Consider the following 15,401-nt stretch of genomic DNA (forward strand, 5'->3'; position numbering starts at 1 on the left):
ACCTAATATTGGTGCATATTTCTTCCAGACCCTAGGCTCAGTCACGACTTACTCTCAGAAGCATTCCAGTGACTGCAGGATTTAACCAGAATTTACCCTCCAAGATATGCTGGTCCTATTAAAATGGCAGGTTCATCTTCATGCCAAAACTTTCCTATCTAGCACAGGGTAGCCAAGGAGGAAGATTCTGAGTGTTATTATCAAGAGTGCTCATGATGGTCATATGTAGCCAGAATGATAGCATTAAACACACACACACACAAACCCCAACTTCAGTAATTTCTACAAATTTCTGTCTGAAACTCTTGAGCACCATGAAGTTATACAGACGACTCAGAACTTGCACAGAACATAGGTCCTGCAGATTGCACACAAAGCCAGAATTGTGTAAAGACGAAGAAACCCAGAAGCGCCCCCTTGTGTCCATCCCTACCGCTTCGGAGTTGGTGCGATAAGCCTTGACCCCATGCAAGGGCTTACCAGGTTCTGAAGGCCTCCATGAGATTACAGACGGCTCCGCAAGATCTCACTATACCTTCCCAGAGCCCTGTAAGCAGACCTGAGAGTTGAAAAGTTCTTTCGCACCAGAATAAAATCTGCTGTGAAAAGAGCTTTTAAGTTCTCCACTTTCCATGCTTTTAATTTGCGGGATCGCAGCTGGCCAGCCACCAAGCACATAAAACTATGATCACACAAGTTAAATCCGCACATGTTGAGAGTCAACTGCATTTAAAGAAAAAAAGGAGAGGAGAGATTGAGATTCTCAGGAGGTGAAGGAACCTAGTAACATTGTTTTTGCTCACCGGAACAAAGCAGAAGATTGGGTTTTTGTATGCCTGCCTACAGCGTTCATGCAATATCTAGAGCTAGATTGTTTGCAAGTGCAAGTGGGTGATACAATGTCTGCATGCATGTTCACATGAATATAATCTGTATCTGAGATTCTGTAATTATACTCACCGGCCATATCAATGGGAAAAGGTCTACCTGCCCGCCAGCCAGTGTACCATCCAACAACCTTGCCCTTTTCCACAACTGGGCGCTCATAGCGTCGTCCACCCGCCAGACCCACAGGCCATACAGACACTTTGTGGGTTGTGCGCATCTGTAAGAAAGGAAGCATAAAATCACTTTCAAACTTGTTTCTTCACCAACTTGCATTGTGCTGTGATTGAGATGCTCATAACGTAGTTGGGGGGCTGATCCAAGGCACTTTGGCATCTGGGGCAAACCACAAAATGGTGCCCCCAACTATAGAGGAAAAAGGGGAGCACAAATCTGTCGCGAATTCCTCGCGGCGCTTTTAGCAAAAACGCTCAGAGTCCCAGGGTTTTCCAGTGCAGTCTTTTTAATGTGAGCTATATACAGGTATTTACAAAAACAGTCCATACAGAGTACCTGCTCCTTAAGGCAAACGAATACTCTCCACCACAGCACCACCACGCCACAGCACAACCACCACACTTAACTATTAAACAGGCTTTCCTTTTTAAAACAGGTGATAGCCAATCACATTAATCACACTCCTGCTGAGTCACTCTGACCCAGCACTTCACAGAGTATTGCATCATCCTGTTGAAGCCTGCAGACTTACTCAGTATCCTGCGAATCCCAACAAAATCTACATCAGGAACAAGAGGGGAAATACAGATCTACATCAAGAACGTGGGTGGGGAGAGCATCAGATCAAACTCACCCAGGGGTTGAAGTGGGAATCAGAGGGGAAAGGGCCTCACTCTGAATCACACAGGGAGTTGCAAAGCCTGGGAAACACCAGAGGGCAGTCCCCACCATTTCCTCCCTAGGGGTGGGAGGAGACTAGCAGTGACTCCTATTTGTCAAGAGGTCCCTGTAGAGGCAGAATTGTGGGGGCTACTGAGGAGGCAACAGATTTGGCCTCCAAGGAGGGTAATGCAGCCATCATAGTGGTGGCAGTGGGCAATGCATTCCTTGGAAGCTGGGTCTGCAGCCCCCATGGATTCTGCTGTCCAAGGCAGTCATGTTACTTTGCCTCATGGGTGGGCTGGCCAGATTAAGGCACTCGGAGGCCCTAATCTATGTCAAGTTTAAGATGCCTCGCAGTGTTTAATAAAAGTGCATTAGCCTAACAGAAAGGGCAATAATAAAGTTTTATATTCACACATACATTGGTACACAGGCAAGGATGCAACTAAAAATTACCAAAACCACTAAAACATATTATCTTCTGCTATTTTCTTTAAATTGGTTTCAAGCCCATCCATCAAAAGAATAAAGGAGTCTCTTGGAGAATGGCTTTCATCAGCATCAGGTGCATCAGTATCACTGACTTTTTCTTTATTCACACACTTGCAGTCTACACCAGGCAGGTATTATTTTGCTTGGAGTTCAATCTCATCAAAACTTTATTAGGTTTCTTTTAAGAAGTGGAGGAGCGATGTGTAAAGCTCTGCACATCTGTACTGAGGGCTATCTTTGAATCCTTTGGGGCCTTGCTAGTTTTGCGGAACTGATCTAATAAATGATTCCAAAAGCTTGAGCCTGAACACAAACACTAAATCCTCCATTTCCCCCTGAAGAATGGCATCTTCTCTCCCAGTATCACCTTTTTCATTGTCACTAGTATGAACACAAGCAAGGGCATCAATAATTGAATCGTAACTCTCAGCTATGGCTAGCATGCTGAGAGATATTTCAGTACTGTGGAATCAGGACCCAAGAATGATCCGAGTACCACCCAGTGTTTTATACAGTCAGAGTTAGAAACTCAGATGTGTAAGCTGGGTGCCAAATGGCACCTTAAATCTAAGGTTATGGTTGCTGAAACAGAATCTCTATTCACCAGGGGATTGATCCTTGGGATCCCTTCCAACACTACAATTCCACGATTCTATGATCTCAACTACTTTGCTTGAATGTAGCTTGCTCTTACAACAATTCACTTGTCCCAGTATGCAAGGAGGAGAAACACACGCAGTGGAAATTGAAACAGTATGAACAGAGATTTTAAAATGTGATTGCTAGCCTGGCGCTTAGAAACCACTACATAGTTGCAATTGGACCCATGTCAGCAGCAAAACAAGCCTAGCACCTAGCTAATTTCCAACACTGACTGGAAAATGTATACTGCAAAAAAATGGTTTCAAGGCATCAGCTGGACCCAGACCTGTTTAGCTTTGGCAAGTTGGTGACCTCATGTGCCAACAGACCGACAGGTGGAGCACAGAGGTCTTAGGTCAAAGGCTATACATAGGATGGGGCTTTCAGGGCATAGAGTCAAAGCTTGCCCCCTTACTATTTTGGTCATTGAGAATCCTCCTTATACCACTATACTTACTGCAATTATTTTAGAACAAGAGGCAAACTGCTTTTGATTTCATTCTTGCTTCCATGCTTGTGAAGGAGTGGAGAGCCTATGACCCGAAGGTTGCCCTGGCATGTTCCCACAGTGCTAAACTATGGTTTAGCATTACATCTGAGCACAGCCACTGTAGCAGGAAGAAATGTTGGTGGCAACTTTTATATAGCTATAGATACCTATACCAAAGGCCAACAGGGGTAAAATCTGCAACACTTTGCTTCCTACCTATATATCTAGTATGCTGTAGATAGATTCTCAATTATATGTAGATGAATTTCAACTGAAGCTTTCATCAAAACGTACTGAATGTGGGAAGGCAACAGTAACTTCCCATGTTTCCCTCCCTGCAACAATGACTGTCACGAGACGGTTATCCCATAAATGTTAATTTAGGTGTGTTAAAGATGAACAAATTTTGGCGCTGGGTATGTCTTTCCCCTTTATGTTTGGTAATAAAAATAGAATTCCATTTGTGTTGAAATTTGAATTGTAGGCACTGTACACCGTAGAACTATTGTTGCCATGAGGGGCATCATAAAAGATTACAGCATCCTTCACTCTACCTCTTGCACTCAATAAAATGCCAGAATTCAAGCATTCATGCAAACCTCTCTCATATATTATTTAGTTTTCCTCTTAAACTAATCTAGTGCAGTTGCCCTGATAGAACCTGAGAAAACAGAGCCAAATATTTAGAATACTGAGATAGCTGAAGAACTACCCAAGAGCTGGCATGCCTTGCAAGTCCCTACCCCCACTAGATCTCTTCAAACAACAGGCTGTCCTGCCCCATTACAAACAGCTTCTGAAACTACACCCCCCACACAACAATCTTAAAGTGAGTGTGCCATGTGGCATGAAGGTCTGGCGTTTGACAGAAGCTAACCAAAAGCGCTCTTGAGCCCATGAAACTATCTGCACAGTTCTTTGGATCCTGGTCTATAACATACGAAATAGTCTAGATACAAAGAAAAATAATCTCATGTGAAACCAACACTGGGCATCATCTCTCCAAAATCCATACATTTCAATACTGCAAGGGGCAAAAGAAAATTGCCTGTGTCTATAACGCTAAGTTCCCCTTTCTTCTTCATTCTAAGGCAGACAACTCTATCCAGTTGTTTGGCATTACATCCTTACCATGATTCATAGATACACTGATGCTTTTAAAGTCAGCACATGGACTCATTCAGAGAAGAAGCAATATAGTATGATATCAACCATGCCTTAATACAGCTGTAAGGGACCTTTGGCCCTCCAGCAGTTGTTGAATTACAAATCCCATCATCCCTGGCCTTTGGCCATGCCTGCTGCAGGTTGCAGTTCAGCAACATCTAGGCAGTGTTTCCCAAACTTGGGTCTCCAGGTGTTTTTTTGGACTCCAACTCCCATCACCCCTAGCTAGCAAGACCAGTGGTCAGGGATGATGGGAAGCAGCTGAAGACCCCATTTTGGTAACACTGCTCTAGAGGACTAAAGGTTTCCTGCACCTACATTAATGGGTCTTTATTTCTACTATTGTTATATTTAGAGCCTGCCCTTCACTAGAAGCAGGTTACAACTATAGAAAGCACAGCATTAAAACACAGTTTAAAACAAATGACAACCACAGCCAGTGCAGGTCCTAAAATATATACTGCAAGTATCAAAGGCCAGCGTCAAGAGGTACATTTTCTGCATGTTATAAAAGCAGTACAGGGAACATGCCAGACACGGCTCTGTAGGGAATGTGTGCCACAGAGAATGCCCACTCCTGGGTCACCACTCCGCAAACCTCTGAGGGTGGTGGAACTACAAGAGGGGCCCCCTCTGCTGAGCTGAACCCCCAAGAGAATCTGTTCTGCCACATCTCTACAGCAAAACTGTGGCCCTCCAGAGGATATTGGAGTCCAACTCTTACCAGGTCCAGCCAGCATGGTCAATGATAATAGCACTTGTAGTCCAACAATATCTGGAAGACCACAGTTCCCTACCTCTGAAGTGTTGTGTGTATGCACGCGCACACAGGGTGACACACAACATCTCTATAAACCTTGAACCAAAAAGCTATCCATCCTTGGCAGCATGCCTTCGCTTAGCAGATCAGTGGACAATGCACCTGCACTGGTCCTTCTGCTGAATCCCTACCACATTCCAAATGGCAGTGTTAGAAGCAACGAAGGTGCATAACATTATATGTTGCCATTTTCTTTTCACCACATTGTCATTAAATAAAGACCGACATCATTAGACCTGAATTCAATGCAGGCTTCCCTGCAATGCCATCTGAATCAGGAGAGGCTGTGCTGCTTAGGTGAAGTCATGGGCTGGATGAGGGCAAATAAACTGAGTGAATCCTCACAAGATTGACATCCCATGGATGAGTGGTTCCCCATTGCAAGAATGGGTTGTGTACCAACTCTGGATGGGTTGCATACCCTCAGAGTCAGCAAGTGCAAATTTTGGGGCTACTTTTTGATCCATTGCTGTCAGGAGTGGCCCAGATGACTTCATTGACTAAGAGCAACTCTTACCAACTTCGGTTGGAGAGCTAACTACAATAATTCTATGGCCATTCCGGGCCAGGGACAGCCTTGCCACAGGCGTCCATACACCAATAATCACACAGTTGTCATAGTCATGTTACTGAGCAACAATGTGCAAAGCTCAGTGGGGTGGGGAGGCCAGTCAACCAGAAGAGTCTCTGAGGTGTACTTGCCTGGAGGCAGAGCCAGCAACTGAAGTCAGGTCCAGTCCTAGGGTCAGGCAAACAGTAATCCGCATGGTCAGATGGTCCAGGGGTCAGGGTATCAAATGATCATGGGGTTAAGGGTCAAAATGAGCAGGAAGCAGCAAGGCAGAGCCAGAAACTCCAAGCATTACCAGCATTTGACCACTGCTGGAAGCTCTGCTTAAGAAGGCTGAAGCCAGCTGGTTCTCATTAGTGCCTTCTCCTCTGTGTACCTGAAAGCTGATCAGCTGCAGGTGGGCTCACTCCACCTTTTCCCTCTTCAGGCTGCTGTTCAGCAGGTGAAGCTGATTCCTGGCCCATGACAGCAGTTAACTAGTGTAATGTGCTCTATGCAGGATGAGTCTCATACCTGGCTGCAGCTAGTGCAGAGTGCAGCTGCTGGGATGTTCGACAAGACACTCAGTTTTGCACATATTACACAAGCACTGAAATATTGGCTTATTATTTGTTTTTGTTTTTTTAACATTTAGATCCCACCTATCCTCCAAGGTGCTCAATGTGGCAGACGAGGTTCTCCCACTCCACATTTTATCTTTTTTTTTAAAAAAATGATATTTATTAAGTTTTCAAAGGAAAAAAAATTACATAAATAAAAAGATTAGAAGAAAAGACAAAAAGAAAAAAAGAAGAAAAGAAGAAAAATACAAAATACAGAAAAAAGATAAAAAACATTTAAAAAGAAAACACATCAATCTTTCCATGTCATATATTCATATCCTTGCTTCCCTGACCTCCTCACACCTCCCTTTTTTGTATTCCAGTTCAGATTAGTTAATTCAGCAATTTCTTTCCCTCTTTGTTTTTATCTTAATCCCCACTCCACATTTTATCCTCACAACAAGCCTCCGAGGTAGCTACCGAGGCAAGTTCAGGGTTTTGTTGTAAACAACTCAGGATTGTTAGGATACCTAGTAAACTACTCTTCCCAAGCTTGTCTGGGTACATGTAAAATCTTCCCCCCATGTGGCTCATTAGGATGACGCCCTATTTACACACCACAAAACAGGGATGTTTTGGGAAGTCTGTTATTTCATGGTACATAAACATTAAGCCATGCAGGTAGAAGTCTTTAGATATAGCCAAACTGCCAGGCAAGCAACTGAGGAGGCAATGGTACCCCCATGATCAAAGGTACACACGCAGGGGTCGAGATAAGAGGGGCAGAGTATCTTTCCCTCTGCCATACAAGGTTTATGTAGTGCAAGCATGCATACAAATCCACCTGGTATCTTTGCGTGAGCATATGTTTTATAAAGCCTACTTTTTCCACATTGCCATTAGCTTCCCAATATTGTAGCAGTCCACACACAGTGACACACACAAAAATATAAACGACTTCAGAGGACACAAAAGTCTACAGGAAATCCTGAGCCTTCGCAAAACATTTCCCTCCAGATTTCACTAAAAAGCTCTGGAATAGTATTTGGTAATCTGCTGTGCTGTTGACACTCCCATCTGCAGATTGCTTGCAAGGCCTTGTCACTCCAGCCCTGTGGGAGCTGATATTATACACTCTGGCACTGATTCAGAAAAGCACAAGGGCAGCAGAAGGCTTCGTGCCTTCTGCTAGGCTGCTCCAGTTTCCAGCAGAGTTACTGGGCTGGAGAGCAGAAGGGCCTCTTGATCTTAATCAGCTATCCAGTGGGGAGCATTCAAGCAGAGGAAGGGGAGGCACTCAACCCCACACATTTTCTTTTCCGTGTTCCAATGTGATCAACGGATCAACGATGTCACAAAACAGCAGCAGAGAAAGGGCAAAGTCAGACACCCAGTGGTGGCCCAAGGGGCAAAGCTTGCCATCCACTGAAGCCCATAAACTCTTTTCAGGGGTGACCTTATATATGAAGGCCAATCTACCCCTGAGTTGCACAAGATCATCAGAGGTTCTAATGGCCTGTTTTGAAAGAAGAAAGGAAAAGTCATTTGCTTTTGCTATCAAACTGCTTGGGAGTTTAATGAAACAACCTATTAATGATATACTACAAGTCATCCAATGATCCACCAGGCAATCCAAATCTTTCTATGTCTGAAGCAAACAAAAATATGGACTGAATCCTGCCCCCATCCTCTCCTACACCACTGCTCCAAGCTCGGGGAGTTTCCTTTCGGTAGCGCGGGGCAGCTGTGCCCCACTGATGTAGATGGAGTCCAACTCCCATTAGTCCCACCTAGCATAGCCAATGGTCTGGGAAAATGGAGCATGGAGTGCGAAAACATTGGTAGGACCACAGGTTCACCACCCCTGCCTGTGAAGAAGGGGCATAGCTCAGTTGTAGAGCATATCCTTTGTACGCAAGAGATCCTAAGCGCAAACCCAGGCATCTTCAGGTAGAGCTGGAAAGAGCCAACCCAAAACCAGAGATCCACTGCTTCTCAGTGTAGACCATGGGTAGGAAACCTGTGGTCCGCCAGATGTTCCTGGACTACAACTCCCATCATTCCTTGCCAGGCTGGCTCGGGCTGATAGGAGCTGGAGCCAAACAGAGTCTGGAGGGCAACAGGTTAGCCACCCTTGGTGTGGACAATACTAACAGCCATCTTCCTGTAAGCAGAGAGCTGTGACCATGAGACAACAGGACACACCTGCAGGTTCCTATAACAGTTGACCAGATTAGGCCCCTTCACACCTAACTTATTTGAGACTCCAGTATTTTAGGTTGTGTAGAATTACTTTTATGTGACATTCTACATGGAGATGGAATTAAAAAGGCATTGCCTTCACTGTTACAAGTTTTCCATTAGGAATTATACAATTGGCAGTCAAAAGGAGTTGTCGACAGCCTCAATACAGCTATCTCCCACTCCAAGCAAAGGGTGAAGAAAATCCAATAGCATGAATGACCTCTTGTTGCACAAAGTAATAAAACAGCCTACAGTAAAAACGAAGGAGAGGTTATAATAGCTCCGTACAGAAACCTCAGTAATGATGATCAAATAAAGAGGGCAGCCTTTGATTCTTCCACTAGTTTGTTCTGAAAATTAACATTTTCTTAAGAAAGTTAACTGATGCTTAAAGGCCGAAGGAAGCGGGAATAATGAAATGGGCATTGCTGGCCTTTACAAAAGCATCAGCAGTTCAATGATCCATACATGGGAAGAAGAAAAATGGCTAGTTCTTATCTGTATAGCTTAAGAAATGTACATAAATTACACTTTAGTGTTCAATTTAGAAAATAAAAACTGAGAATAAGTTAATAAATATTACCCATCAATTCCAAAAGCTCTGAATTGTTGCATGTATTCTGCTGGAATGTTGCTGGAACGTTGCTTTCTAACCTACCTTTAACAATCACTGCCCTGTATGAGAAAAGATTTATCCTGTAGAAACCAAGGGGTTTTTACAGGCTTCCTGGGGGTTCTTTAGATGCAAACTGCATTTTCCTGCTCCAAATATATTTTCCCTCATGGGAGTAAAAAGCAGCTGGGGGGGGGGGGTTGAGTAGGGATGCCTTGACGTGAAAGGGTCAAGCAGCCCCCCCCCTCATACCAGTCCTCCACTCAGCACTGAAGCCTCCCAGTTTGTTTGCTTTTTAAGTTGTGCTAAAGTGAGGACCAACAGTACTTAATACGTAAGTTTTCCCCTTACTGTCACGTAAAAGATTCTAACTGGAAAACCACCATTTACTACAAAATGAGTGGGTACCATGACACTTTGCTCAACATCTGAAGTAATATACCTAAATATAATCCCCACCAATGGACATCTGTGGTTTTGAATTAGAAATAACAGGTTGGCAATATTTCTTTCCACCAATGGGTTCTTTTCTTCTTTTTTAAAAAAAATTAAAACATTATAGTATAATTGCGTAGTTTTAACAATTTGCCATTCCTCTTCTCAAAAAGGCAAATTCAACTTATGCAAGATTATTTACAGATGGAAAGGCAGAGACAGAAAACTCAAACTGGCACTAACCATTACCATGGCAACCATTCAACAGTGGTCCAGAAACTGATTATTAGTATAGCAACCTACAGGGGGTGGAGAGGAGGGAGAATGTGGCAAGCAACAGTATTAATTTTGGAGGGATCAGGTATAACCATCTTTGGAACAGCTCTAATAACCACTTTCTCTTTAAGCTACACAATATATTTCTATCAACCATATAAGGCATGAGCACATTTGAAAAGCACAAGATGATAAATCCTACAAACTGGCCTCATAACTTTTTTTTTAAAGTATAATCATACCACTAGCCCATAGAATTCCATTTCATAACGCCTCTACCACAAAGGGGTCTAAGTTTGCTAAACATATATAATATTGTAGTACAGAAGTACAGATGATCATCATTACTAGCAGTTGCTTCAGGAGGTGAGGATTCAGATCAGGAAAACTGTGGGGTAAGAGTTTTAACACCTCCTGCCTCCCTGCATGGCCTGAGCAAATTTGTAGCACCTCCCACCCCTCACCTGTATTTGCATTCCCCCCCCCAAAAAAAATAGCAGATTTGATTTCAGCTCTTTTTAACAGCAGGCACTTTAGCCACAGTGGTTCTGGTGGGAAGAAACCAAGGGGACAGGCCCCTCTTTTCATGAGCCCAATTTTTCTCAGGCTTGAGCTTCCTACTTCCATTTCACCAGCACTTAACAGCTTGCATGTTGCTTCAGGAATAATGTGACGATCTGACCAGGATCATAATCTGTTTACATTCAGAAATGTATTCTGACAAGCAACACTGTTGCGTGTCAGTTGTAATGCATCTCCATTGCCCATTTAAACTCACGATATTGGACGAATCTCACGTAAAAATTAGGGCTGTTGGTTCATGTGGAAGGAGATATACCTTAAACTGAACAGCAGGTGTGAGATATTCAGTTATGGGAGCAAACTCTGCTCCCGGCTAGCTTTGATTCTTAACTACGATACGTACAGCCTGCCCACACACTTCAATAAGCTTGGCCCCTTTATTATTGGCTCCCCACCACCACCATCAGGTGTCCAGCATTTTTATCTACTGTAACATTTGTTTGCCACTTTGTCTTCTTTATTCAAGTCTTTAAATTAATATTGAAATCAAAATGGATAGAAAACAAAAGGTGGCTTCCAAATTTATGTCTGTCTTCACCCATTGCTTGGTGTCCAGCATGCAGCCTGAACCCTGCCCTGAAGAGAACTTGGCTTTCTGAATATTGCTGTTCTCAACCACACACAACGCTTCCAGCACTCATGACTATAGACAAAATTTTGAAAATCAGGACTTGGGACACATGGAAGAAATTATACAATACACTAAAATATACAAAACTGTACATGTTAAGGAACGCATTGTGCAAATGGAAGTGGACTATGCAAAGGTATCGATTTGAACAAGATTCCAGTGCACAAAACTTGTAGCTCTGCAGTAAACTTATGAAAATGTGGGCTGCAATGCTGTAAATACACTGGACTCAAAGCATGTGATAAGACTTGCACAAACTTGCAACACGCAATACTCGAAATCTAGTTAGTTTTACGCAAAATTTAGTGTACAAAGTAAGTTTGCTTGGCAAGATGTTAATCTTATTCAGTTTGACAACTGTAGCATTTTTCATGCACGGCTATTAAGAAAGGGAACGACTGGGGTGTAGCAATTTCTTTTAGACATCTCCTACTGGTGTTATAACCACAAAACCTTCACTTTTGAAATGGTTCTTAAATCAGAGCTGCTTTTGGCTCAGAGAATCAGCAGCCAGATTTGCTAATGGGAGGCGGCCGGAGGGAGGGGCGCAGGACACATTAGGCATCAATTTCCTCTCATCTGCCATTAATCCAGTTCCATGAAAGAAAGTATGTCTGAATTTCTCTTACATATCACAAGCTTGGACTTTTCACACCAAAGGGAAAACCAGTACTGTACAGCTTTTGTAAACTGATCAAGATCTGGCAGAAAGAGAGAAAGGGGTGAATGGAACACTGAAAAGGAAATCATTTTCTGTAGCCAATACAAATTCTGATCAATGGTTGATGTGAAAACAAAAGGCTATCTCTCAACTTCCTTCTACCAGGGATGCAAAATGTGCTTCGCCTTCTCAAAGAATTCTACAGATCTTTAAAAAAATTAAAAGATATAAGAACAACATAAAAAAAGATTATCTGTTTTCCTACACCTAACAATGTGACAAATTCATTCCCTTCTCAGAAAGGGATTATCTCTATCAGTGATAGAGGAGAGATGAATAGTAGTCTCACAAACATTCTCTCTGTCTGTCTCCTCCTTCCTTGTAATGTGACTATGCAGAGCTTCTCAGTGCATGCATTTTAAGATGAATAGGAGCTTGTTCAGAGCAAACCTCTCCCTTGTTGCACTGAAGATGTGTGTGTGCTTGTGTGCCCACACACATAAAGAATTTAGCCATCTTGTCAGAAGAGAAGCATCTCAACATCAATTGCCTTATTTTATCTTCTCGCATTTAGCCTTGCAATTTAACTGACAAGCAGCATTGCTGGAGAGGATCTCATTAGTACCTTGATTTTAATAAAAGCCAGTTAAATTGGGGGAGGTAGAGGGAGATGACTAACAAGTAAAATACTAAATGCAGTGTGGGTGCATCTCTTCACCAGAGGGTTACACAGCAGCGACCTCAACTGGAACATTGTGACTCTGTGCCGGTTCTTGCTACAGTTAATTCCTCCCTCTCCTGCGTAATTAGTGCTTTCATTTACAAGAGCCATTTAGGCTTTAAAGAATGGAGGTCTGTCTCTCAACAGCCTTTTTTGCCTCAGCACTGCTTCAGGCAACAGGACAGGATTTCAGACAACACCGCCCCCCAAAGTAAAAAAAAGCTCCATGAGCTTTCAGTTCAAAGGGAAAGCGCAGTTGAATTAATTACACGCCAAGAAGACGAAAGCCCGAACTTTCTCAGCATTAAAGAGCTATGCGAGGTCCCCCACAATTTAGTGGGAAATAAACCAAAGCAACAGAACTAAAAAAATAATAATCTCCTTTTTAGACACTTTCAGTAAAGGATTTCAATGCAACTAAAGGCCGCCACACAAGGAAAGGAAGCACAGCTATTCTGCTGAATGGGAAGTGCTGGTGGGGAACAGGCGGAACACCTGCCAGCAGTATATTGAAAGAGACCCAAACACATTTTGAAATCTAAACACACGTCAGCAGGGTTGAGCAGCCTTTCTGAAACGGTTCTCTCTTCAGGGACTCAATGTGCTCTGAATCTTTCCGCAGTGCCTTGGCTTTAATCTATTGATTCCTAATGCACCTAGCCTACTTGCAAAGAGAGAGGAATCATCAGTACATTGCAACACACAAGCATGTTTGGCCCCCATCTTGGGTCAGCAAAGGGCTGCACTTGGGGTGGGGGACGTCAATGGCATTGAGTTCTGTGGAGCTGCCCTGGGCATTCTTAGATGGGCGGGGGGGGGGGTTATATTCTATTGAGCTTTTATTGAGTGCCTTGTAATACACACACAGCAGCTGGCAAGGCTTCCCATTCTGAATTAGTTATGGTAATTTATATCCCCTCTGCTTACTTAGCCCCCTCCCTTTTCCCTTGCCAAAATTGCACTCTTATTCATCACTATCCTACTTGCACTCCCCATGATGTCTCCCCCTTAAAATCCTGCCCCTGTTATCTCCCAGCCCTTTTGCAAACACTTGCCAGCAGCCATCACTTAAAAAGAGAGGGAGAGGAAAGCTTGCCTTCAACCAAGACCTCGGAGTGAAGTGCAGGAATTACTCATAGACCAGTGACATGTTACAGTGCGTTTAGTCACTATATAAATGGGCTTTTCACTTTTGAAAGAAAGAAACAAGGAGACTCTAAAGACTGAACAATTATGAGAGAATGGATAGATTATTCCGGAGGAATTTGCAGCAAGGGAATTGGCAAGGGATTGTGGTGTGTGACGAAAGTTCCTCAGCAAGGCAGGAAAAGAATCAGCTTAGGAATCAAAGACAGCAGAGCTCTCTTAGACCCTTATTAAGGCTTCACTTTGCAAGGAGGAATCTTCCCAGGACTCTATGGTGTAGGCATGCACAGGACTGCACTGCAATAAGAGTTGTTAATGTGATTTTATTGTGAGGACTTTCTGGAAGCTACTTTGGGGCTCTAAGGCAAGATAGTTTGTTTTGAAAACACCCAAATCGTGGTGTTACTGCCAAAGTTGCAGGAGGCACCTTGCAGGAATTACCTTTGACCTGCAAAAGTTTGCTGGAGTTGTGAGTGGACAGAATAACAGGTCTTGTCACTGAGTAGGTATTTTTGGATAAAATCTAGGGAAGGTTTTACACATAGCTTTTGGTCTCAGTGCAGGCATACAGCTAGCCAGAAAGTAAAAACATAACTGGAAGTCAGACCTTTTATCTGGAAACGCTTCCTCCCAATCCTAAGTAACTGAGAGGTTAGTCACCATTACCTAAGAGAGTTACTCTGCAACTGTTCAAATACGTTCCCTTAATATACCTTATTAATTTATCAACTCCATTTCTATGCCTCTTAGTAATCAAAACATTCTCTGGGTGGTGTACACAAATAATGATTAGCAATAAAAAAAAGTTTGAAGGGGGAAGTGCAGACCTAAAAAATCCACAGGCCCCAGTGCTGGCACTACAAACAATGGTTTTAAGTTCTGGTTCAAATGAGATCCTGCTTAAAAACAGGAACACATTTGGTTCACACACGGTGGCGAATCTACAGCAAAACCTGATGGACCCCAGGCTACTGCAAGCCTGGGAAAAAGTCGAGGGTGGAGAAAGCCCTCGAACCAAGTTATGTGAAGGGGCAGCAGGAGCCCCAAGAGGCTCTCCATTCAGGCCCGGCTGTTTTTCTTAAGCAAGGCAGGCGTGGAAGCTGAAGGGAAAACCAAACGGGGAAGGAGGTGAGTCGGAGAAGCTATGGTGTCCGCTACCTGCAGGGCTTGACCTGCCGCCTGGTTAGCGAGGCCTGATTAGATGAACCTGGTAGGAATAACCCCAAGTCCATGGTTAGGGAAGGGCAACACTGGGCCGCCGGCGACGCTGCAGACTGGAGGGGGGGAGAGAGACGCTCAAGAAGAGCCTTTATGGCGAGGCACGCTGACTTGCAAAGTTGCGTCTCGCCGGACAAAGCGGAGCTGACTTTAAAGCAAAACACGCGCGCGTAGAAGCGGGCCTACCTGAGGCTACAACCCTGTCCCTGTATACACTTGTAAAAGGGTTCGAGCCCCCCAACTCCATGGGACGCAGAACTGAAGTAGGTCTGCTTTGTTCAAGAAGCACTTAAAAAAAAGAGAGCCCGCGTCTCTGTCGCGCGCCACTTTTGCTGGAAAACTCGGCGCCCAAGCGCGCGCGCAAGGAGGCCCGGCGTCTCCCTCCCTCCCTCCCTCCCCGCTGGGCTGGCCGGACTCCCGCGCGC

General features: G+C 43.9%; 1 protein-coding gene across 4 annotated transcripts in view; it reads right to left on the reverse strand.

Moving 5' to 3' along the window:
• B3GAT2 (beta-1,3-glucuronyltransferase 2) overlaps window positions 1–15,401 on the reverse strand; it is a 148,125-nt gene that overhangs the window by 6,894 nt on the left and 125,830 nt on the right. For 3 of the 4 annotated variants that reach the window (XM_083497400.1, XM_083497401.1, XM_083497399.1), the window contains one exon: window positions 961–1,105. In XM_083497400.1, coding sequence (XP_083353526.1) covers window positions 961–1,105 — 145 coding nt within the window. Of the gene's footprint in view, window positions 1–960; window positions 1,106–15,162; window positions 15,182–15,401 lie in introns of those variants that run through there. The other variant, XM_083497402.1, reaches the window with a different exon arrangement.

The sequence above is a fragment of the Podarcis liolepis genome (assembly GCF_965112155.1).
Source record: "Podarcis liolepis genome assembly, chromosome: 3".
Lineage (NCBI taxonomy): Eukaryota > Metazoa > Chordata > Lepidosauria > Squamata > Lacertidae > Podarcis > Podarcis liolepis.